This window comes from Rhinopithecus roxellana, chromosome 14, assembly GCF_007565055.1.
Source record: "Rhinopithecus roxellana isolate Shanxi Qingling chromosome 14, ASM756505v1, whole genome shotgun sequence".
In the NCBI taxonomy this organism is placed as follows: domain Eukaryota; kingdom Metazoa; phylum Chordata; class Mammalia; order Primates; family Cercopithecidae; genus Rhinopithecus; species Rhinopithecus roxellana.
The window spans coordinates 97,194,522-97,220,458 of record NC_044562.1 but is presented as its reverse complement, the minus strand read 5'-3'; the positions used below and the strand labels follow the sequence as shown (position 1 = coordinate 97,220,458).

The 25,937-nt window shown below is 38.3% G+C and overlaps 1 protein-coding gene across 3 annotated transcripts in view; it reads right to left on the bottom strand.

The window, feature by feature from the left end:
* UNC80 (unc-80 homolog, NALCN channel complex subunit) overlaps nt 1-25,937 on the bottom strand; it is a 232,968-nt gene that overhangs the window by 82,786 nt on the left and 124,245 nt on the right. For 2 of the 3 annotated variants that reach the window (XM_010354934.2, XM_010354935.2), the window contains exons 26-29: nt 25,338-25,503; nt 17,215-17,315; nt 8,598-8,798; nt 1-108 (exon numbers count right to left, since the gene is read on the bottom strand). In XM_010354934.2, the coding sequence (XP_010353236.1) occupies nt 1-108; nt 8,598-8,798; nt 17,215-17,315; nt 25,338-25,503 (576 nt within the window). Of the gene's footprint in view, nt 109-8,597; nt 8,799-17,214; nt 17,316-19,265; nt 19,470-25,337; nt 25,504-25,937 lie in introns of all 3 variants that reach the window. The other variant, XM_030916516.1, reaches the window with a different exon arrangement.

Here is a 25,937-nt window from a genome sequence, read left to right as displayed (position 1 = left end):
CTGAAGTCTGATGTACTTCAGCATTCCGGAATCTTTTTTTCCTTCCAGATTGGCATCTGAAACTCTCTTCTTTAGAGAAGGTGTCCTCAGGCATGACTTATCTGAGCACTGAAAAGAACAGGGATATGTAAAGAAGAGTGGTGTGTTTTCTAAAAACCCAACAGTGCTGTATGTCTCCGCAGTTCTCCAGGCAACCATCTTCTAGTGGAAGGGATAATTAAAGGCCTTTTGATGGGTCTACATGTTCTAAAATTTATAAAAGTAGTTTATTTATAAAAGCAGTTAATTTTATAATAAAAAAAATAGCTTAGAGATATTGAGTAAGGAAGTCCTCTTTGACCTTTGAGGAAACTGGGATCCGGAGAGGTGGAGAACTTGACTGAATTACAAAGCTAGTTATTAGCAGAAAAGGGAAAGGACAAGGACCTCCCCATTTCCATTTCAGGGCTAATTATATTTCATCAAGAAAAACACAAATCTTTTAAAATATTAAATGAGACAAAATCCACTCTATCCAATAGTCCCTTCACAGGGTTAGATGCTACAAGTTGAATGACTTGGTCATAAAAGAGAGAAAATATTTCACAGAGAAGTGTTAGGAAGTTAAAGGTCAAATACAGGACTCGTCAAGGAAGTATGAGTTCATAGTATCCATTATCAAGGACCTAGTTGTACAGGTAAAATGATTTCTTTTCAAAAACCATACTCTTCTGTAAGAGGCAACAGCTCTTCTTAGAAATTGTCTCCTCAACCAGGTGATTCACCTACATAAGAATGGATAAGACAATTTCTTCCTCTAATTCCCTCAATGCCAAGAGATGGATTGAACAGTGCAGCTGGGAGAAGGATTGAACCTAACGAAGGCAGGCTTATTTATCCTGAACCCCGATTCTTCCTATTTTTGCACTCCAGGCTGTGCAAAGAGGGAATGGTTCTCCTCACATGGAATAAATGCTCATTTGTTTTTCCAGAGCCATGTCAATGAAACACTTCTCCCTCTAGCCAAGGAAAAAAAAACTGAACTTCTTAAGAATTTTTGAACAGAGCTTCATAGTGTTATGGATAAAGATATTTTGAAAGAAAAGGCAAATCTAAAAGTGCATGAATATTCCAAGAAAGTCTTTCAAAACTCTGACAAAAAGACCCAAGAAAATGCATCTATTATGTGACAAGTATAGAATCAACTTTTAAAATGAATCTACTTGAAAACAAGTGCATCAGAGCTCCTGCTGTGCTTTCTAAAGGAAAAATCATGGAGGTGCAGACGTGGGAACACATATTATTTGGAGAGATAACTATTGCTTTGCTTTTTTCCCCGTGAATGTGAATGCAATATATAGCATAAATAGCATGCCCATTTTATATAATTTGAAAACTGTTCTAAAATCATATATAGCAATAGTTTTCCGTACTGATGTACAGGCGTATCTGACCCTTGCAAAAGAGTCAAGATACTAAAAACTGGTATCTCTCTGTTTTATTCTTTATACTTATAAAATAATAAATGTACATTGGAGCATATCTGGAAAAGAAAGAAAAATTATGAAGAAAACAAAAGTCTCAGTAATTTCTGATGTGGTTTAGCTGTGTCCCCGCCCAAATCTCATCAGTTCCCATAATCCCCATGTGCCATGGAAGAAACCCGGTGGGAAGTAATTGGATCATGGGGGTGTTTCCTCCTCTACTGTTTTTGTGATAATGAGTGTGTCTCATGAAAGTTGATGATGTTTTGTTTTGTTTTTGTTTTTGTTTGTTTGTTTGTTTTTGAGATGGAGTCTTGCTTTGTCGACCAGGCCGGAGTGCAGTGGCATGATCTCGGCTCACTGCAACCTCTGCCTCCTGAGTTCAAGCAATTCTCCTGCCTCAGCCTCCTGAGTAGCTGGGACTCCAGGCACCACCATCACACCTGGCTAATTTTTGTATTTTTAGAGATGGGGTTTCACCATATTGGCCTGGCTGGTGTCGAACTCCTGACCTTGTGATCTGCCCGCCTCAGCCTCCCAAAGTGCTGGGATTACAGGAGTGAGCCACCATGCCCATCTGAGCTGATGATTTTATAAGCTTCTGGCATTCCCCCTGCTTGCACTCATTCTCTCTCCTGCTGCCCTGTGAAGGGCTGCCTTCCACCATGATTGTTAAGTTTCCTGAGGCCTTCCCAGCCATGAGGAACTGTGAGTCAATTAAGCCTCTTTCCATTATAAATTACCCAGACTAGGGTATTTCTTCATAGCAGCATGAGAACAGACTAATACAATCCACAACCCAATGATAGCCATTACTAGTTTCCTTTCAGCCTTTTCCCCCATGCATCTTAGCACAACTGTGATGATGCTATGTGTGGCACATAATTTTAAATGATTCATTTTACTATGATTTTATAATGAGTATTTTTTCATTACAATTATTTAAAAATATAATTCTTAAAATTTGCAAATATTTTACCACTTTCTCTTTTGGTTGGACATTTTGTCTCCAGGAATTCTTTTGAACAATACTTCTTGATTAAATTACAGGAATTTTAACCAGGTAGATACAGGAAAATAGCACACACACACACACACACACACACAAATACACACACAAAGATGAGCATTTATATTTGTCCCTGATACTCTGTGCTTCTGCCTACCAGGAACAGAAAGTATAAGTCAAGTTCCTCAAGTATTTAATATCCTACCGTGTTGTCTTAGGAAGCATGGTGTGTTCTGGTGGCCTCATGATACTTAGGGTGCTTGTTTTAGTGGAAAAGGAAGGAAGCTGGAAGGGCTTTCACATCAAGGCGATATGCTGGTAACTCTTTTTTAATGACTTGATTAGAAGATAGATATCACAGAGATGGGGGTACATGTGTGATGGGTACTTGGGTACACTCTTGTAAAGGTCTTAAAGTCCCTCTATTGGTGTGACTCCTAACTCAGACTACTGGAAGGAGTAGGAGACTAGTTCCAAAGGCATCTGCCAGTGGTCCTTTGAAAAGTTAGAGATTTCACTGGACTATAAGATGCACCTAGTGGTTGAAATGACACATCAAGCAGGGATCTGTAGAGAAACTCAAGACTAGCAATCCAAGACCAAAGGACAGAATAGAGATAAATTCTGGAAACAATAGTGACAAATTCTGTCCTTTGGTCTTGGGTTGCTAGTCTTGAGTTTCTCTACAGTTCCCTGCTTGATGTGTCATTTCAACCACTATGTGCATCTTGCAGTTCAGTGAAATCTCAAATTCTTCAAAGGACCACTAGTAGATGCCTCTATTAGCAATAAATAGAGATTAGTGATAAATTCTGTCCTTTGGTGTTGATAAATTAGTGATGAATTCCTCTACTCAGTCATTGTTGAGGTGGTTCTACCGGAGGGAGCTGTGTTCAGTGGGAGGCAGTTATGCAGCCTCATGATCTATCAGGGATACTTGGGAATCCTTGCTATGGGATAGTGTAAAACTTGGACCAATGCCATTTTTTCCTATGTATCTGTCTTAGAAAAATCCATCCTAGTTGACTCTGTGACTCCTCTCCGCACCCTGACCACTTTTGATTAGATTACCAATGCAAAACCAATTTTTTGACTGGCTAAGGATTTATCACTTGTGGTGGTTGGCCTAAAAGAGGAGGAGATGGCCCCCTCAAATTCCTGTCCTAGGGAATTAAGAGGAACAGAGTCTGAATCATTTAGTGATGGTTGCTGTGCAGAAAAATAATGATGCCATCTTGAAATTTTCAGTCTACATAAAAGATGAATACAGCAACAGGAGCGGCCAGGGGATAGAATGTTAGTGCAGATGGAGACGATGCAGAAAGAAGCTGAGATGAAAGACTATGTTCACCCTGAAATGGACAGCAGCTTTGGTTCTCATTGCCCTGAGGCTTAGCTGATTCTTTTTCTGTCCCTAGTTTCATGAGATTCTACTGTATCCTTTGAAGAATCTCCCTAATTGTTTGAACAAGCTCAATCTTTTGTTCCTTACAACAAGGCTATTGACTAGAGAGGAATAATAATGGTTTTAAATAAAATCTTGCCTATTCTCTGGATAATTCAAGAACATTTTTTGATTTAACCATATGCCAGGAACTAGACTAACTTCTGGAGTAGGTACCTGCACTCCTAGAGAAGTGTAGGAAAGACAGATGACAAACAAGTAAACAAATGAAAAGTCAAGATAAATAGAAAAGGAAATGCATGCATGAAGGAGGACTCAGTGTAGAAATAACAAAGTATTTATATATTTCTTCTTTTTTTTAATTCTAAAATAATTGTAACACTATAACAAAGTGTTTAAAATTTGGGGAAATTGAAGTCAGCCTACTGGGCTCTCTGAGAAAGGAATTTCCTCATGTTTCTGGGAAGAAGGTTATGCCAACAGAAATGCAATATTTCCCAAAAGGTAACCTAGACTCTTTGTGCCTCATACACCTTTAACACATGAATTACGTAAGTTATGGTGGACAGTCATCCTGGCCCATTAAATTAAGACCCAGGGCCTGGTCCTGGCCTTACAATAATGTTGTTCATAGATAGCTTTAGGAAAAATGTTGGTTCTGCAGGAAGTCAGTTGACCTCTTGACATTGGCACTGGAGTTTGCTTTATGGAATTTACCCACACTGTGTCCTTTATTTTTGTGAGCATGTATCACAATTTGTTCCCCTCTCCTTTTTGGTTGAAAGGCAAAAAAATTAATCTGCTCCTTTTTTAAATTAGCAAGCATTAATTAAATATTTACTTATAACATAGCTTTGGACAAAGTACAGACATAGAGGAAAAATCTCAGAATTCGTTGGTAAAGGTGATATATACATGTAGAATGACAGTTTATTTTTTTAAAACCCTCAAGTTTGGAAGTACACTAAAATAGACTAACAGATTGTACAGTCCCTGAGCGTTGAAATGTAGATTAGCAAATCGATCAGAATTAGATGGGTTACAAAATGTACTAGCTGCCACAAATATACTCTGCCATAAAAAACCAATTAAAAAGAAAACAGGAATGAAATACCAATTGCTCATAAGACACAATTCTAATCAGAATACTGCTTTTACTCTTGCTTTATTGCCTACGCTGTTTTCATTTCTCATCTGGGAATGTGGGCATTGTTCATTTATCTGGCAGATTCACAACAGGCAAATGAAAAGTGCCATGACAGAAAGCAAAGAGCTTGTGGAGGAGGCTAGCATTTTCGAAATAAAATGTTTATCACAGAGGAGTCAATTCATCTTTTCAGCTCTCTACCTGAATGACTAATTTCAAAGTGTTAAAGTTAGAAGCCACTTATTCATGCCTTACTTTCCCTTTCCTTTTCAGAAATGTAAGCAATAGCAGAAAGTTGGTAAGTCTTTTCTACTGCTTCAGGCCAGTGGCCTGGTTGAGGCAGAGTGGAGGGCACTCATGAAACACCCTAGGACTATAGCTCTACTCACTCACTTAATATTAATGACCACTCTATTATTATATAAGTGAGTACTCTGTCAGGTTATCATGCAGGATACAAAATGTGAAAGACTTCCTCAGTTCTCAAAAAGCTTATTAAGTGGAAGAACATGCCACTGCTCACAGGATAAAATGAAAGCCTTCCCACCATCCCACAAAGTCTGGTCTCGAGCTGCCTGTGCAGCTTCATCATGCACCACAGTTCTCTGTGCTCCAGTCATGGCCCTTCATACTCACCTCTTCTCTCTGGTTGGAAAATCTGTATCCAGTTAACATCTATCCATCCTTTAGTCAAAGCTCACCTGTCACTTTATTGGAAAGGCTGTCTTTTATTTTTCCCTACAAGACCAAAGCCTCATTCATAAGCTCTCTCAGCATGGGGTAGCTGTCCATTATTTCACTTATTGCAGATGTAATTTTACATCACTTTGGGAAGTTTATTTGATCAATGTCTGTCTTGGACTAGATTATGTGCAGTATATGAGAGTACAAACTGTATTTTTTTTTTTTTTTGTCCATTATTGTACCCAGTGCAAAGTCTGGGCTCAGTATGATCTACACGTTCTTTAAAAGTTTGTTGAATAGATGAATGGCTGGCTGGCTGGATGGATGGCTGGATGGATGATTGAAAGAATGAGAAAACATGAGTAAAATACCACTATAATTTAGTTGAAGAAGGAAGTAAGGAAAATAACATTAAGTGTCCATCTGCAGTAGGCCCTGTGCTTAACACTTGAAGACTCAAAAAAGGTTTCATGGAGGAGATGGCATTTGAGTTGGATCAAAGAATGTTTGGGTTGGGCTATGTTAGATTAGAGGCCCAGTTCCAGCAAAAAACATAGCAGTAAGAAATTCCGAAGTGTTGGCCGGGCGCGGTGGCTCAAGCCTGTAATCCCAGCACTTTGGGAGGCCGGGACGGGTGGATCACGAGGTCAGGAGATTGAGACCATCCTGGCTAACATGGTGAAACCCCATCTCTACTAAAAAATACAAAAAACTAGCCGGGCGAGGTGGCGGGTGCCTGTAGTCCCAGCTACTCGGGAGGCTGAGGCAGGAGAATGGCGTGAACCCGGGAGGCGGAGCTTGCAGTGAGCTGAGATCCGGCCACTGCACTCCAGCCTGGGCGACAGAGCGAGACTCCCTCTCAAAAAAAAAAAAAAAAAAAAAAGAAATTCTGAAGTGTTTATGGAGAACAATGATCAATAATTTAGGCTCATGTATTTTTGAAACTTTCAACGTATATGGTTTTAACCTAAAGCTAAGGGAGTTTTTTATAGTAACAAAGAATTTACATAAATAAAAATAGATTTTCTTTAAATGCAGTGTCATTTACATTTGAAATATATATATGATTTATATACATATACATGTATGCACACACAAACATATTTACTTCTTTTCTTTTTATGTCATTATTTAGTAGTTTATTTGTACTCCACACTGGTCTACTCTCCACCTTCATTCCCCTCAGAATTTGTATTATTTGAATAACATGAAATGCAAGAGAGTCTAGTTTAAAAAGCCCTGATTCTGATGTTTCATATTTCTAAGGTTAAAGTCTAGCTAAATACATTATAGATATAAACTGTGAATAATCCCAACTTTCTGAGCCCCCACAGTTGAAAAACCTGTAAAATGGGGATAAAATAACTCTTGCAATGGTTTTTAAGAATCAAAAGGCACTTGCCAATGAAATGTACTTACTTTATACCCTCATACATACATTTAGAAAAAATACTAAAAGATCACACTCCATAGGATGAACTTGCACACTTACAAGGTATATCAGATATGTAATTTTAAGAGTATTTTGTATTATTAAAAATTTCTTCAATGAACATGTATTGCTTTCATAATAAAAAAGTTGTAATTAAAAAAAGCCCTTAGTGAGTGCTAAGGTACAAAAAACTGCTACACAACTCTACTGTGGATTTTTGTTGTTATTGCTCATATCCTCTCATTGTTTGATGTATATATTATTGCTTACCCCCTCCCCAATCCAAACCTGGTTTGCAAATTCCTTAGAAAGATTTTCTGCTTCTAGGTTTTATTTTTTCTTACCAGAATATCTAGCCTAATACTGTGCCAACAGAGGGCACATAATAAATGCCTGCTGAAATGAATAGGTGTTATATAAAAATCTCTTTGCAAAACCACTTGGGAAAAGCAGCTGCAGGGGCGGCCCCAACATTCAGTCAGGCATCTTGGCTGTGATGCCTGTTCAGGGGCAGGTGGAAAATTCAGGCCTTCCCTGGCAGGAGCACAGCAGCCCTGGTCACTGTCTTCATCTCCTGCCAGCTCAGCTGCTCAGGGTAGTTTTCAGAAAAGGGCAGCTGAATACTTGAAAAATGTAATAGTTTCTTGAAGGAATCTCCTTTAGTCTGATTTGACCTAGATGACTCTTTTACTTGGCTGGGAATAGTGGGCCCATTTATGCATATTTTTTAGTATATAGTTGTGTTAGTTTCCTGTTGCTGCTGTAACAAGTGACCACAATCTTCATAGCTTAAAATGACACAAATTTATTATCTTAACAATTCTGGAGGGCAGAATTCTAAAACAGATTGGCAGGGCTGTGATTGCTTCTGAAGGTTCTAGGAGATAATCCATTTCCTTGTCTTCTCTAGCTTCTAGAGGCTGCCAGCAATCCTTGGCTCATGGCCCTGCATCGCACTGACCTCTGCTTTTCTCACGACATTTCCTTCTCTGCCTCTGACCCTCCTGACTCCTTTTTCCACTTATAAGGACCCTTATGATGACACCTGAGCACAGCTGGATAATTTAGGACAAGCTGCCCATTGTAAAATTTTCAATCACATCTGCAAAATCTCTTCTGCCATGTGAAGATATTCACAATTTCTAGAGATTAGGATGTGAGTATCTCTGTGGGAGAGGCATTATTCTACCTACCACAGTAACTTGTTCATCATCATCATCATCCCTATGCATTCATATTTATTTACAGACAAAACCTGAGGAAAGATTCCATGTTTACTCATGGACAAAAAGACAAAACATTTGTCTTTCTTGTACATATCTTCTGCTTTTGTTTAGATGCACACAGACCTGATTGTTACAATTGCATTTGCTTGAAATTTCTTATTTCCAGAGTAGAAATTGTTAGGACATCATGTTCCCTAGTATTGGAATATCACTCAGTGGTCGTTTACTTACTTCTTTCTGTTTCTTGCCCCGGAGAGCCACATTGCTGATGTTGCTGCTTTCCCTCAGGGAGTCCACACTGTCTCCATAGAGCAGCTTAATGGCTCTGACCAGTCGGGCACAGGAGCGGCTGTGGTGCAGGTAGCAGTGGGGATGGCAGTAGTCAACGTGAGTGCAGATGAAACTCTGCTGATTGCACAGCAAGATCATCACCTGGAATACAAACATTCCTGAGACTCAGCCAGGCAACCCGGGTACAGACAAACTGAACATATATATGGGGTGGAAGCTGGGAAGTCAGAATGTCAGCTTCCCTGGATGTGTCTTGAAATCGCAATGATCCAATAATTCCCAAAGGAGAACAGAAGTTCTTTATTCACTTAATCTTTTCTTCTCCCTCCATTCCTACTTGATAGAAGGATCTCTTTGAAACATTAAAAGATTAATAGGTCTTCGAAAACTTAAAACAATTATTGTGGAGTGTATGGTTTCCAAATATTCTCAAATGGAGATTCTGAACTTAAAACTAATTTTTTTTTTCCAGTTCTTATGTTGGGAAAGGAACCAGACGGAAGGGCACGGACTGGTGAGAAATTCTGTCCCAGAGGATCTGGCTGGCCTTTGACAGCTGTGGGACACCTTTAATGCCAGCCCACCCACGTGGAACTTGAAAACATTTCCACTTCTTCTCCTCTGGCCAATAATCTTCAACTAGAACTTGAACCTTACTGTACAGTCTCATTTCCACTCTCTGCAAAGTGCTATTTTTCCTCTGGCTTTTAGAACATTCTAGCTCTTCTCTTGTAGCTAAATCCAAATCAAATCCTCACATCTCCTATAATTCTCCCATTAAAATTACAGAAAGAAATTCAGTTGATTTAAAAGATATGGGTTATTTTAAGATAAAGAATAAAGGTCCTTGCATTTAGAACTTCTTAAGGAGCTTTTCTTAAAAGGCAATAGCATACACAGAGCCACAAGATGAGTCAATATTGTGCACAGTATCTTCTGAATGCTTCCATCCTTCATGAATCTATAATAGTTCCCACCTTGACAACTAACTGGTGAGGGACTGTGTGCCATATTGAACACAAAGAGAGCACAAAACAAGATGATGTGGGCAAGGCCAATACATTGATTGCAGCCACGTGAGAGATCCTAAAGCAGAGGACCTAACTAAGCCGTGCCAGCATTCCTGACCCATAAAAACTATAAGATAATAAATGTGTATTGTTTTAAGCCACTAAGTTTGTGGTAATTTGTATGCAGTACTAGAAAATTAATACATTCCCCCTCTAACCATGTGTATATATATATATAGTATATGTATATATATTGTGTGTGTGTGTATATACATATATACACACACACAATTTCCTGCAGGAAGTCCACACTGTCCACACACACATATATATGTTATATAATATATATATTATACACACACACACACACCCCCCCACACACACAAGTCAGTTCTCCATATCCATGGTTTCTGTATCCGTGGATTCAACCAACTGCAGATCAAAAATATTCCAAAATATCTCCCCCAAAATTGTGTTTTTACTAAATATATGCACAGACATTTTTGGGAATCATTATCAATACAGTATAATAACTACTTACATGGAATTTACATTGTATTAGGTATTATAAGTAATCTGGAGGTGATTTGGAGTATGTGGGAGGATGTGCATAGTTTATATGCAAATACTATACCATTTTATATCAGGGGCTTGCTCATCTGTATATCCTGGCATTCATGGGAGGCCCTGGAACTAATTCCCATGGATATCAAGGGATGACTATACACACACACACACACATATACAGGCATACCTTGGAGATATTGCGAGTTCAGTTCCAGACCACCATAATAAAGCAAATGTTGCACTTAAGTGAGTCACACAACTTTTTCTATTTCCCAGTGCATATAAAAGTCATATCTACACTATACCATAGTCTATTAGGTGTGCAATAGCATCATGTCTGAAAAACCAATGTACATACCTTAATTAAAAATTCTTTATTGCTAAAATATGCTAACAATCACTTGAGCCTTTGGCAAGTTGTAATTTTTTTTTTTTTTTTTTGCTGGTGGAGGGTCTTGATATTGAGAGCTGCTGACTGATGAGAGAGATAAGTGGTTGCTGAAGGTTGGGGTGGTTGTGGCAATTTCTTAAATTAGACAGTGAAGAAGTTTGGCCCATTAATTGACTGTTCTTTTCATGAAAGGTTTTTCTCTAGCATGTGATACTGTTTGATAGCATTTTACTCACAGTAGAACTTCTTTCAAAATTGCGATCAACCCTCTACAACCCTGCTGCTGCCTTATCAACTTAATTTATGTAATATTCTAAATTCTCTGTTGTCACTGCAATAACGTTCATAACATCTTTACCAGGAGTAGATTCCATCTCAAGAAATTACTTTCTTTGCTCATCTATAGAGGTACTTCCTCACCCATTCAGGTTTTATCACGAGATTGCAGCAATTTAGTCACATCTTCAGGCTCTACTTCTAATTCTAGTTCTCTTGCTAGTTCCACCTTATCTGCAGTTACTTCCTCCACTGAAGTCTTGAATTCCTCAAAGTCATCCATTAAGGATGGCATCAACTACTTCCAAATTCCTGTTAATGTCTGTATTTGATCTCCTCTTGTGAATCACAAATGTTCTTAATGACATCCAGAATGGTGAGTCATTTCCAGAAGCTTTCAATTTATTTTGCCAAGATCCATCACAGGAATCCCTATCACTGTCTGTGGCAGCTATACCCCTGCAAAATGTACTTTTTTTTTTTTTTTGAGACAGAGTCTCACTCTGTTGCCCAGGTTGGAGTGCAGTGGCACAATCTCAGCTTACTGCAAGCTCCGCCTCCTGGGTTCACGCCATTCTCCTGCCTCAGCCTCCGGAGTAGCTGGGACTACAGGCACCCGCCACCATGCCCAGCTGACTTTTTTTTTTTGTATTTTTAGTAGAGATGGGGTTTCACCGTGTTAGCCAGGATGGTCTTGATCTCCTGACCTCGTGACCCGCCTGTCTCAGCCTCCCAAAGTGCTGGGATTACAGGCGTGAAACACCGCACCCGGCCACAAAATGTACTTCTTAAATCATAAGACTTGAAAGTCAAAATAACTCCTGATCTGTGGGCTGCAGAATGGATGTTGCGTTAGCAGGCATGAAAACAACATTAATCTTCTTGCATACTTCCATCAGAGCTCTTGAGTGACCAGCTACATTGTCAATAAGCAGTAATCTTTTGAAAGAAATCTTTTTTTTTTTTTTTTTCCCCTGAACAGTAGATCTCAACAGTGGACTTCACATGCTCAGGAAACCATGCTGTGCAACAGATGGGCTGTCATCCAGGCTTTATTTTTCCATTTATAGAGCTCAGGAAGAGTAAATTTAGCATAATTCTTAAGGGCTCTAGAATTTTAGAATGGCAAATGAGCACTGACTGAAACTTCAAGCTGCCAGATGCATTAACCCCTAATAAGAGAATCAACCTGTTCTTTTAAGTTTTGAAGCCAGGTATTGACTTCTCTCTAGCTACGAAAATCCCAGATGGCATTTTCTTCCAACAAAAGGCTCTTCTACATTAAATATCGTTTTATAGTATAGCCATCTTCATCAATGATCCTGGTTAGATCTTCTGCATAACTTGCTGCAACTTCTACATCAGTACTTGCTGCTTCACCTTGCACTTTTATGTTATGGAGGTGGCTTCTTTCTTTCAACCTCATGAAGCAACCTCTGTTAACTTCAGACTTTTCTTCTACAGCTTCTTCACCTTTCTCAGCCCTCACAGAACTGAAAAGAGTTAAAACCTTTCTCTCAATTGGGCTTTGGGTTTACGAGAATATTGTGACTGGTTTGATCTTCTGTCCAGACCACTAAAACTTCCTCCATGTCAGCAATTACACTGTTTCACTTTCTTATTGTTCGTGTGTTCACCGGAGTAGCACTTTTGATTTCCTTCAAGAACTTGTCCTTTGAAATCACAACTTTGGCTGTTTGGTACAAGAGGCCTAACTTTGAGCAGATCTTGGCTTTCAACATGCCTTCCTCACTAAGCTTAGTAATTTCTAGCATTTGATTTAAAGTGAGAGACATACAACTCTTCCTTCACTTAAACACTTAGAGGGCATTGTAGGGTTATCAATCAGCCTAATTTCAATGCTGCTGTGTCTCAGGGAATAGGGAGACCCTAGAAGAGGGAGAGAGACAAGAAGCAGCTGGTCTATAGAGCAATGAGAACACACATTTATTGATTAAGTTCAACATCAATATGGGTGTAGTTCATGGTGTCCGAAAACAATGACAATAATATCATCAAGGATCACCGATCACAGATCACCATAAAATTGATAATCATGAAAAAGCCTGAAATATTGTGAGAACTACCAAAATGTGCCACAGAGACACAAAGTGGGCACATGCTCTTAGAAAAACAGCACCAACACACTTGCTCAATGCAGGGTTGCCACAAACCTATAGTCTGTAAAAAATGCGACATCTACAAAGCACAGTAGAGTGAAGTACAATAAAATGAGGCATACCTGTATACACACAGACATGATACACAAATATACATATTTGAATGCATAGGACAGTGAGGCAGTCAGGATGAAGGGTATGATGTGGAGAGAAAGGATATTCGCTGAGGTGGGGACAATATGAGGACACACCACATTTTCCTTGAGGCATTTGCTACATCTTAGGCACAAGTGGCCAAGAAGCTAGGCAGAGCCTTAGGCAATCTCATGGGGGCTAGGAGGTAAAAATTAGAATTTAGAATTACCAAAGAAGGGAGAAACTGAATAGTCTAGATCCTGTAGAGAAATGAGGTCCAAGTAAGTCAGACTGACACTGGGTGACAGTTTTCCCTTCTAGGCATTGACTGATTGAGCAGCTAAGAAGAGAAGCAAAGACCAGGTGACAAACAGAGTAGAGACTCTGGCAATTTCATTGTGATGGGGAAACAAAAATTGTAGTTCCTGACTCATCAAGAATGAGAGGCCCTGTGACACACCCCAGACTCTCACTGGGAGTCTTGGACATCTTCATATTAAAAGATGTGCATAGGGGGTGTGGAAGGACAGGCTAGAAATAGTCCAAGTCCAGCTAGTGTAGTCCCTGGACTGGACTGAAGTGATCTGCTTCTTTGTTGTCTGCCAGAGGACAGGGTGAATCCTCTCTGGAAAGAAAAAACATCAACTAGAGCTTCCGTGCTTTTTTTAAATTAGTAAACTTTATGTTTTAGAGCAGTTTTGGCTTCACATCAGAATTGAGCAGAAAGTACAGGGAGTTCCCACATATACACTGTCCACATACACGACAACCTCTCCTACTATCAACATTTTGCTTCACAGTGGTACATTTATTATAATCAATGAACTTATATTGACACAGCATTACCACCCAAAGTCAACAGTTTACATTAGGGTCCATGTTTTGCTTTGTACATTCTATGAATTTTAACAAAAGTATAATGACATGTATCTACCACTGCACCTCTATAATTTTTTTTATACACCATGTTTAGTCAATATAATTACAACATAATTTTAAGAGCAGGACCAAGAAGAGTAAAGAAAATAGATTCATATATTGAAGTTATTAGCTATGGACCTGATCAAAATTTCTGCACTCCCATGTTTGTTGTGGCACTGTTCACAATAACTAATACTTGGAAGCAACCAAAATGTCCATCAGCAGATGAATGAACAAAGAAAACGTGGTATATATACACAATGGAGTACTACTCAGCCATAAAAAAGAATGAGATCCTGTCATTTGCAACAACATGGATAGAACTAGAGATCATTATGTTAAGTGAATAAGCCAGGCACAGAAAGACAAACATCACATGTTCTCACTTATTTGTGGGATCCAAAAATCAAAACAATCGAACTCATGGACATAGAGAGTAGAAGGATGGCTACCAGAGGCAGGCAAGGGTAACAGAGGGTTGAGGGAGAGGTGGGGAAAGTTAATGAGTACAAAAAATAGAATGAGTAAGACTTACTATTTGATAGCACAATAGGATGACTATAGTCAATAATAACTGTACATTTCAAAATAACTAAAAGAATGTAATTGGATTGTCTGTAACAAAAAGGATAAATGCTTGAGGAGATGGATACCCCATTCTTCTTGATGTGATTATTTCACATTACATGCCTGTATCAAAACACCTCATGTAGCCCACAAATATACACACCTACTATGTACCCACAAAAATTAAGAATAATTTTTTTTTAAAAAAATCTGTGATCAATTACGAATACATCACAACGGAAATTTTAAAATATTTTAACTGGATGATAATGAACATATATCAAAGCTTGTATGATGCAGCTAAAACTGTTTCTAGATAATATTTATAGCTTTAAATTCATATGTTAGCAAAGTGGTTGCAAATCAATTATCTGAGTATCTGTGTTAAGAAGTTAAGGAAAAAAAAACAAATTAAACTCAAAGAAAAGTAGAAGAAAGTAATAAAGATACCAGAAAATATTAGTAAAACAAAAATTCAACATTCTAAAAATGACAAAATGAAAATCTGGTTCTGGTTCTTTCAAAAGACAAAATAGACAAACTCTTAGAAAGACACTACTAATAAAAGAAGAGAAGACAATCCTCCAACATCAAAAACAATAAATATAAATCACTGTAGATCCTAGAGAATTTAAAATACTCTTAAGAGAATATTTTAAACAATCTTTTTGTTAATAAATTTGAATATTCATATTAAATGAAAAAAACTCAGCAAAAAATATTAGTTTACCTGAATTGCTCCCAGAAGAAATATAAAATCTAAATGGTCTTAGCTGTATTACATAAATTGAATTTGTAATTTAAAACTCTCCCATAAAGAAATTTTTAGGTTTAAAAGGTGTGATCAGTGATTTCTTCCAAATATTTAAAGAAGAAACAGCACTGCTCTTACACAACGCTTCCAGAGGTGTTTATTTATGGAACACTACACACAAAACTAAAAGGCATTATTGAAAGACATTTAAAGAGGCTCTAAATAAATGGAGAAACAGACATTAGTGGAGTGACCATTTTAAACTTTGGAAGATTCAATATCATAAAGATATGATTTATTTAAATTCATCTATGTATTACACTCAAGGCTGCTTTGGAAGTTTTTTTTTTTTAATTATTTAAAATAGGGTGATTCTAAATGAATGTGAATCTAGCCAAGAATAGACCAGGCCATTGTGAAGAAGAAGAACAACAAAATTGGAGGACCTACATTTATATGAGGAAAAGGAACCAGACACAACAGAGTAGTAGTATATGATGCCAATTACATGTATTTCAAAAACAGACAAAATGAATCTATGGCGTTAGAAGGTAGAACGGTGGTTACTGTCAGGGGAGAGTAGCGTCTGGTAGAAGACCTGTGTAGGATTTCTTAGGTGTTGATAATGTTTTCTCAACCTGGCAGTGGTTACACAGGTGTATTTACTTCATAAAAATGTACTGAGCTGTATACATAGGTTTTGTATGCTTTTCAGTGGGTAGGTTAGAGTTCAATAAAAAGTTTACTTTAAAACACAGCTGCCTCAGAGATTCTCAAATCAGTCAATTCTGGGGACTGCTTCCATAGTGAAGGTGAGCCACCACATACCCAAGGACCATTACACACCAGCTAGAGCTCATCTGACTGTCCCAGGAAGTCAGATTAAAATTAGGGTGAACGGTGACCCCAGTGATGATCCTGGGGATACCCTACCACTTATATAACCGAGCTTACATTTCCTTACCATTCTCCTTACTTTTTTTTTTTTTTTTTTTTTTCGAGATGGGGTCTTGCTCTGTCCCCCAGTCTGGAGTGCAGTGGCACGATCTCGGCTCACTGCAAGCTCCGCCTCCCAGGTTCATGCCATTCTCCTGCCTCAGCCTCCCAAGTAGCTGGGACTACAGGTGCCTGCCACCACGCCTGGCTAATTTTTTGTATTTTTAGTAGAGACGGGGTTTCACCGTGTTAGCCAGGATGGTCTCGATCTCCTGACCTTGTGATCTGCCCGCCTCGGCCTCCCAAAGTGCTGGGATTATGAACCACCGCGCCCGGCCCCTTTCTCCTTAACTTCTTTCTTCATGCTCAGCTCGAGTCTTGAACTCCACCCCATGCCCACAGTTTCCTAGGGATCACCTCCTGCCTGTGCCCTCTGGCTCACCCTTGGACACAAGGCATTCACCATCTTAGAGTGTCCTTGCCCCAGTTTAAAATTTGATCTAATACATACCAAGAGCAACACCATGACCTTTCTCAGAATTCGCAGTAACCGGTATAAAACTGATGGTGACACCTACGCTGTGTCACTCAGGTCATACTGACCACCAAACTGGCCTCATGATTTTCCCTTTCTTATGGTGACCCACAAGCCAGCCATAACAAAAAAAGCTTGGTCTGAGTTAAGCTTAAGATGAGTACAGTTCAGCAGAATACCAATCCTAGAGAGTGTTGAGATATTCAGCTAAAACATAAGCCCCTGCTTTTTCTTCGAGGCTAGATTGGATTGATGATTTAGTATAATCTCTTGTCCTCCCTCCTCGGATCTTTCCCAGGGTCTAAAGAAATTGATCTCAGGGCTCTTTCTGAGATTCCTACTTACATGAAGCCATGACATGTTTCTGTGGTAATTCTCCTCCGCGCCGGCATTACTCATTCCCTCTGGCTCAATGCTGGGCTCGCTTGCACTCCAAGGACTCCCTTCTTCAAAAAAAAAAAAAAAATACCAAGAAAGGTTTCAGTGTTCGGTCTTCCTGGAGAGCATGTTGGTATGGTACAGTTGCCCATGCTTCTGAATCCAAGGGCAGACTACCATGGCCCAGTGGGTTACAGGGCATAGCACTGACTTGGAGGAATATTAACAGGAGCTGTCCCCTTCATCACCAGCTGAACTGGCAATTTCAAAGACATTTATGATCTCTGTTATGGTGGCTTCCATTTTGAGAGATGGGAGCAGAGAAAAAAAACAGAGTCAAGTCCTTGAATTGCTGAGATGAGCCAGTTATTGATTGAGTGTGCCCAAATCCATTCCAGACTGACCAGACCTTGCAGGTATATTTAAGGAGGGACAGCAACTAACCTGCCTCACAGTGACTGCTGTCTCCATTGTTCTGTGACTGCAGCTAGTGCTATTACTCTAGCCACCAGGCTTTGCTACCAGAGCTATGTCAAAGATGGGCAGGTACCTATGAAAAACTAAGGGAATTTGGAAGCAATTATGTCCAACTGTGGACAGCCCTTGTGTCCAAACTCCTCTCTATGGCAAAGTATAAAGGAGATATCTCTCAAGAATTCCCTACTTGGTACACTACATAACAAAGCTTTCCCCTCAAATCTACAAACTTTTATGGATCTTTTTAATTACAAAACAATGTCTTCAACCTGGCTATTTTGACTCAATTGGTCAGGATAAATAGATCAATTTAAATAATTAATTGCAATAATTTTGCCCCAAATTAACTGATGATAATGCTCTAGCTTCAGACTTATAACAAAAGAAGTCATACATACTTTTTAAAAAATGTCTCCTTAGGAAATAAGCTGAATCTTAAGTAATGCATAAATCAGCTATTTTCAAAGGCGAGGGTGGGTGGATACAGAAGCATTTTCTATTTTAAACCTTCTTTGATGAAATATACTCAGCTTTTATTTCAGCAGACTTGATCGATAATTTATCCACACTTCTTGCTGACTTTTGAAACTACTTACCTAGTAAGGAGAGCTTTCTATTTTGCCTTGCATACAGAGACTGAATGGCAAAGTGAATGTGCTTCAACTTTTACCTAATATTTAATGTTAGGCAGCTGGTGAGTTCTATTTTCATGCCTACTGTATCTTTTGCTTGTCTATTAAGATACTAATTAGGGCCCATATTTTGGGCTGCTGTATTTTGGTGTTTGGAATTTCTTTAGAGCCTACAATGACCATCTATAACTCTCAGGCTTTGACTGTATATTAAGTTCATTCTCAGGTGTTTGACACATTGTATGGTCATCTTCTAATTTATCTTTACAGCATCCTTGCATTGTAGGCAAGAATTTTTCTCACTGTGTAGTCAAAGAAAACAAATCCCTAAGAAGCTAAATGACTTGTTGAGGATCACTCATTGTCAGGTCTAGACTATCTTAACTCTCTGATATTTTGGTTGTTCATATTGTTAAATAGAGACTTTAAAATATAGAGAATCTTTAGGTATCCCTCCCCAAGAGAATTACTACATTTGACATTGAAGGTTCTGATCAAAAGAATGAATACACAAGTATCTGAATTTCAAAGACTGTCCTTGTCATTACAGTGTTTTCTTTCTCTAACGTATACTCCACATCCTTGCTGCTCAAAGTGTGGTCCTTGAATCAGCAGCATCGGCTCCACGAGAAAGCTTGTTAAACATGTAGAATCTCAGATCCCCACCCCAGATCTGCTGAATCAGAATCTGCATTTTAACAAGCCTCTCCAGTGACGTGTATGCACATCAAGGCTTCAGCTGCCTTGCTCTAGCAAGGGTAGTATGGTTTTCAGGCTGAATAGCTTGTCTACCCTATGGCTCTGCCCTCCATCTATTTATGTGTGAGAAAATGGACTTAGCTTGTTTCAGGACTTGGGCCCTGTCTTCCTACCCCCCACGTCCCTGCACACCCCACTCCTCTATGTTACCTAGGTCAGTGACAGTGTCCCTGCTCTGGGACAGCTGCAGCTCCTCAGCCTCAGACTCTGAGTCCTGCCGTGATAACTTGCTGCTCTTTAAGCTGCCGACCCGGCGAATGCTGGACAAGGAACCCCCCTTCTTCACCTGGAAACTGCGGGTTCCTTTAATCTGGAGCAGACGAGAACCTCCTATCCTGATCTTCCTGCTGGGAACTGTATTAAAAGAATAAAATAGGGCTTTTTCCCCCTTAGTGTTCCCCAGCCAGTGTTATATCCATCTCTCCCCAACTTGTCCCTGATCAGCCGCCTCTGCTGGCCTGGATGAGCACTCTGAACAAGGAACTTCTCCCAAGCCCCCAGTCCTGCAGGACCCACCAGGAAGGGCTGGTGCAGCTTCTTTCTTGGACACAAAGCTCATCAGAACTGGGAACGACCTGCTCTCTTTCTGGCCCGGGTTTCACAAGCATGAGTGTGCCTTTGGGGCAGCATCAACTAGGACTATTAGTACACTTGTATCACAAGATTCCTTGATTCAAGAGAACCACAAACCATTTGTTTTTGCTTTCCTTTCAAAATGGGACTTACAGACTTCTGTAAGCTGTCACATAAACCCCTTCATTTTGGAATACCTCATTCAGAAATAAGAACCAAAGGTGCTTCTCTCTGCAATAGTCAGCAGTGGCTTCCACTCTGCTCCTCAGAAAAGGCACTAAACAATCTGTTTTCACTGGGGTGCTTCGGGTGAGCATGAGTGTGAAATGGCTCTATTTTCAATGTACCTAATGATTTCCTACTATCCTCCTCTCAGTCAAAAGGCTGGGTGAAATGTGATTCCAAATGGTGCAAACCCCTGAGCCAATCTTATAACAGTCTATGCATACCAAGAAGAATATGCATTATTCATCTTTAGTCTTCTGGAAGAAATAGTAATTAGTGAGGAAAATAAAAGAGTAAAAGAAATGCATTTAAACTTGGAGCCTATCTTTATTTAAATCAACAGTATCCTTATTTCCCATAGTCATATACATACCTTCCTTTTCTTTTGAAGATTTGGTGTTGTCAAACATTGATTTTATAAGGGTTGGATAAAGTAAGTTTTAGGGCTTAAAGTCCATTATCAGGAAGGAGCCAGTTTTATAAGCTTAGCTTCTTAAGACATGAACAAGATTTCTTACTAATTGTTTAAGGCACAGTTACTAATATTTTAAAAGTACCAATCAGAAAGTTTGCATGTTAGTTTCAGGTTTCTCATTCATGAGAGAGTTAATATGTGACTGTGATAGAACTTGTATAACTAAAATGTTAGCTAAATGTATGCTTTTAACGCCATTTAAAGGAGGTCAGAAGACTTTCTCCTGAACAATGTGAAAGTTCTGATTTACTGTTGTGATGGAGAAAGAATAAAATTATCACCATGCAGCTGGTAAAGGCCCCATGGAGCTCCCTGAACACATCTGAGTAGAATTTCACATCTGGATGGAATTTCTTGCAGCACAGTTAGACAAATCCCACAAAGATTATGAACCATAATGCTGCATTTTAATTATGGCACAAAGCACACACTATATTTTTCAATATTATTTTTATGTTTAGTTGAGACTTTATCACCTATCTGAAATACGTTTGAAACAGAATATAATTAAAATTTTTTAATGACTACAAGTGCAATTTCATGTCTAAGTAGATTCGGAAGTACAGAAAATATTAAACAGATAATTCTTAGATTTTTACAGAGGTACACACTAATATTCTTTGCCCAATTTTATGACACTTTTTGGCCTACACATGCAGCAAAATAAACCCAAATTAATGTAATCAGAAAGAAATTTAATTTTGAGAGCTTGTTCCACCAAAAAGGATAGTTGGAGATATCCTATAGCACTGAAAAATTACAGTTCAGAATTGTGGCATTGGTTATTTACAAGGGGCACAGCAGTTAGAATTTATATTTGGTATTGTACATGAAAAACATCAGTTGAGATTGTGCAGCATTGAATTGTAGCATTTATCTCCATGACAACAAGAACTAGTACAAAAGTGAAACAAATCCATCTAAATTGGATAAAACATCTTTGGCCTTTTCTTTCACCTCACATTGTATCAATTAGCAAGTCCTGTTGGCTGTATATCTCAAAATATAGGATTTTGATAGCTCCATCCCCTTTTCCCTGGACTAATGTAACTACCTAACTGCTTCACCTTTCCCTCTACTCCATAGATTGAGTCATCTTTTAAATGCATAAATCATAAATACACACCTTATATCACATTTCTGGTAAAACCTACCAACAACTCTGACGCACTTAAAATGGAATTAAATTTCTAACCACATCTACCAGACCCTGTTTGCCCTTTGCATTACATTTCTGACCCATCTCCTACTATTCTAAATAATTATTTCACTTGAATTTTTCCTGGTAGAATCTGAATTGTCCTCAGGGTGTTTATTTCAAGAACTGGCATTTTCAGGTTTTATAAAACCAAATGGTATAAAATTTTAAAAACTGTAATTAGCAGTGTCTCTATTGTCTTCATTTTCACATAGGCTTCAGTAGCTGACAGCTTGTCAAATGGATTAAGGAATATTTAGGAATCTTTGGGAAGATTTTTGCCAACTGATTAAGGACATTTTATGGAGATACATATATAATAGCTCCAGTTTTCCATTCTTTATTAAACAACTTTCATATATTAACATAACCATTCTGTGAGTAGAAAAAATATTGAGCATTTGAGTGTTGAAATATTAAAGCCAATTTACATAAATAATAATCATCAAAGTGTTCTTAAAATTAATCAGATATTTTATTTTATAAAATGATATAAAATTTACTCTGCTGAAGTTTAATCATGTAATATTAGTAATTATCTACTATCTTACATACAATTAGCATAATAACTTTGAATGACAAAAGACTGCCTTCTAAATTAAAATCTCTTTGGGATATGTTTAAAAGAGAGAAGCTTCTCATCACATGCAGAATAATTGTCTGAAGTAAGTAACATTTGAAAAAAATACTGATTTGAAACTTCTTCATCCTCAAAAATTGCTCAAGATTTGACTTATCCTTCCTGCAACATGGCCTCTTTGGGCCATAAATTCAATAGAATATGATATATGATTACCTGTATTTTAAGAATGTCATGACATTTTGATCTTGAACTATTCAAACTTTTCCCAATGTATATCTATTCCCTTTTAAATATTTTGTGTTTTCTCTATACAGGGCTATTCCTTCTAGGAATCATTCAGTCGTTGTTATCCAAAATTTATTGACTCATTGTCTGTAGGATGCTAGAAAACACTTCAACACATAAAATAATCTTTGACTCTTCTAGCAAATGTGCAGATGTTCTTTTAACTGAAATTCATGGAAGGGCAATGGAATTTTTAAAATGGCAAAATCAAATAGTGAAGTTGTTAGTTTAAAGGAGGCCCTAGAGGGCAACTTAAAACTTTGCAATCTTTAGTTCATAGTTAGGATTTTCTATGTGGGTTCTAATCTAGATGCTCACGATGTATATTTAAAAACCCAACAATAGCTATTTATTGTGTACCTACAATTCACCAGGTATTAAGTTTACACTTCACTTGCATCATCTTATTAAAAGTTTTCAACATCACAATGCAGTAGGTGTTAACCCAGTTTTACAGAAAAGAGAACTGTGTCTTAGAAGGTAAATAACTTGGACAAGGCCACATAGTGAGTTACTATATTTTACCCATTTTAAGTTATTCACATTTTAACATATCTGGAAATCAGTATTTGACATGCAAGAGATGACATCTTATGATCACTTGCGCCAGGTAGCAGTTGTGACACCTTTGTTATTGCTTGTCTGTGTGAAAAATGTAAAACACAAGCAAAAAGATAAACAGAAAGAGTGACAGTATCTTTTAACCCTAAGGAACAAAGTGATAGTGAGGGGTAGGTGGGTGTGTGAGGTGGTAAGTCAGATGTGTTTAGCAACGTTCCTGAAGAGCGACTAAAGGTGGGCTAACTTCATATGGGTGCAAGTTGGCTTAAGTAATTAGCACAAAAAGCTTTACTTCTTTTGTGAATCCGTCTAAGAAACGATGCATCACTAACATTGTGATGGCACAGAGGACATTATCATATATAGAAACATAGACATTAGATAACTGTGAGTTGAAAAGTAATTAAGAGATTTAAACTCTGAGTTGACGATGGTTTACAAAAACTTTAACCAGTTTATTTTATTTATATAGATAGATAGATAGATAGATAGATAGATAGATAGATAGATAGATAGATAGATAGATAGGATTGCACAAGAATGATATATAGTGATAATAATAATAATAAACAACATCTAATTAGGTCTGAAAGTCCTTTTTCAATAAGAATAAAAGACAAGCAGCTGGGTGTGGTGGCTCATACCTTTAATTCCAACACTTTGGGAGGCCAAGGCGGGTGGATCACCTGAGGTCAGGAGTTTGAGACCAGCCTGGCCAACATGGTGAAACCTTGTCTCTACTAACAATATAAAAATTAAGAAAATGTGGCACATATACACCATGGAACACTATGCAGCCATAAAAAAGGATGAGATCATGTTCTTTGCAGGGCCATGGATGAAGCTGGAAACCGTCATTCTCAGCAAACTAACACAGGAACAGAAAACCAAACACTGCAAGTTCTCACTCATAAGTGAGAGTTGAGCAATGAGAAACATGAACATAGGGAGGGGAACATCACTCACCAGGCCCTGCCACGGGGTGGGAGGCTAGGGGAGGGATAGCATTAGGAGAAACACCTAATGTAGATGACAGGTTGATGGGTGCAGCAAACCAGCATGACACGTGTATACCTATGAAACAAACCTGCACGTTCTGCACGTGTATCCCAGAACTTAAAGTATTAAAAAAAGACTTACGGACAGAGGGACAAAAACATGCAAGACCAAATTAGGCCAAGGTGTGTATGTGCATGCAAGTGGGTGAATTTAAGTTAATTATAATGGAAATGATATGTACAGATGGAAAATACTGAACTATTTTTAAAATACCACTGTCTAGAAAACATTCTTAGCCAGGCCAAAAGAAATTCTGTAAACGCTGTAACACTTTTTTCTTAAATAACATGGTTCCATAAATAACTTTTCTAGGTCATTCTTATCTACTGAAAAAATTACAAGCAACCTGTAGGCTGACTATATTACTAGAAGACTTATAAGGTAGTCTCCCATTTAAAAAATCAAATATAAAACCTTCACATCTGGTTAATATCTGGTCTATTGCATGGTTATAGAACTTGTTCTAATGTGCATTTAGCAATGCAGAAAGACCGTAGCTGTTCTTTCTCTCTTCATAGTTTCATAAAAATGATTAAATAAGCCTAGTGCTTTATTAATTGATGAGATTAGCCCTACAAATGTTTAGCAGAGGTGTAGTTTTTAAAACGAGATTCTGTTTACCAAATTAGTTTTACATTAAGTAATGGTCCCCAAGAATTTGGTACGAATGGATGCCATTGATGTTAAGATAATTGAGAAATATAATATTATTTTTTCTCTTTTTATTATGTTTTACATTTTAACAAAAGCATATTAGGAAATTTTTAAAAAATACAAAAATTAGCCGGACGTGGTGGTGGGCACCTGTAATCCCAGCTACTCGGGAGGCTGAGGAGAATCACTTGAACCCAGGAGGCGGAAGTTGCAGTGAGCCGAGATTGTGCCACTGCACTCCAGCCTGGGGGACAGAGTGAGACTCTGTCTCAAAAACAAACAAAAAAACAATAAAAGACAAGCTAAGTGATAAGAGAGTATTATGTAAAAGTTCAATTGGGAGTATTTTTCTTTTCTTATTGGTAAATAAAATAAGGGTTCATCTTACAGCTTTAATGGAATAAGGAGAGTTTCTGAGCTGGAATTGGAAGCCAGGCTTCTCTGACTGCCGAGACCAACTTTTAACAAGCATGATTTTCCATCATAAAGCCTACATAGTCAGTACTGTAGGGAGTTAACAATTTGGGGACATAATTTTGTAGTTTAGACCCCAGTGCAAATATCCTATGAGAAACCCTGAAACATGAAGGAGTCTTTGTGTTTCCATACCTTTCTTCTCCTCGACTCCTGCATCTGATTTGAGAGTGTGGCTGCTGCTGTGGAGAGAATCTTTTGAGTCTTCGTTTTCGTCCAGGACCCCAGCAAAACTGATCTTCCTCTCATATCTGTGCCGATCCAACTCGGGATCCAAACGAAGTCTGCAGCTCTCTAAGTCCTAAAATGCCAGTGAGGAGCACATGAGTACTGGCATCTCCCCAGCACTGCTTTGCTCTTACGGCAAGCCTCCCTCCATTTTGAATTATACGCAACTGCGCTTAAACAGCCAGATTCTTTATCTGATGCTAATTTTAGATTGTGACCATGCAAAGCTATTCTTGACTTTAAAAATAAATAAAATATTTCCTAATTCATAGTATTTTTCCCCTTTTCCTCACATGCTTTACCTTCCAAAAGCATAGGCCTTGATCCAAATCCACAACTATCTTCCTTACCTTCTAACTCTTTGTCCACAGTTTTGGCTGCATCTTTGGCCTTTATCTTTTATTTAAAAATCATGCATCAAGCATGGATATGTTAGGTACTGAAGGATAAATAAGGAATTTTTTTAAATCTCTAAAGGAGCTCAGAATCCCAAGATAGAAACTAAGA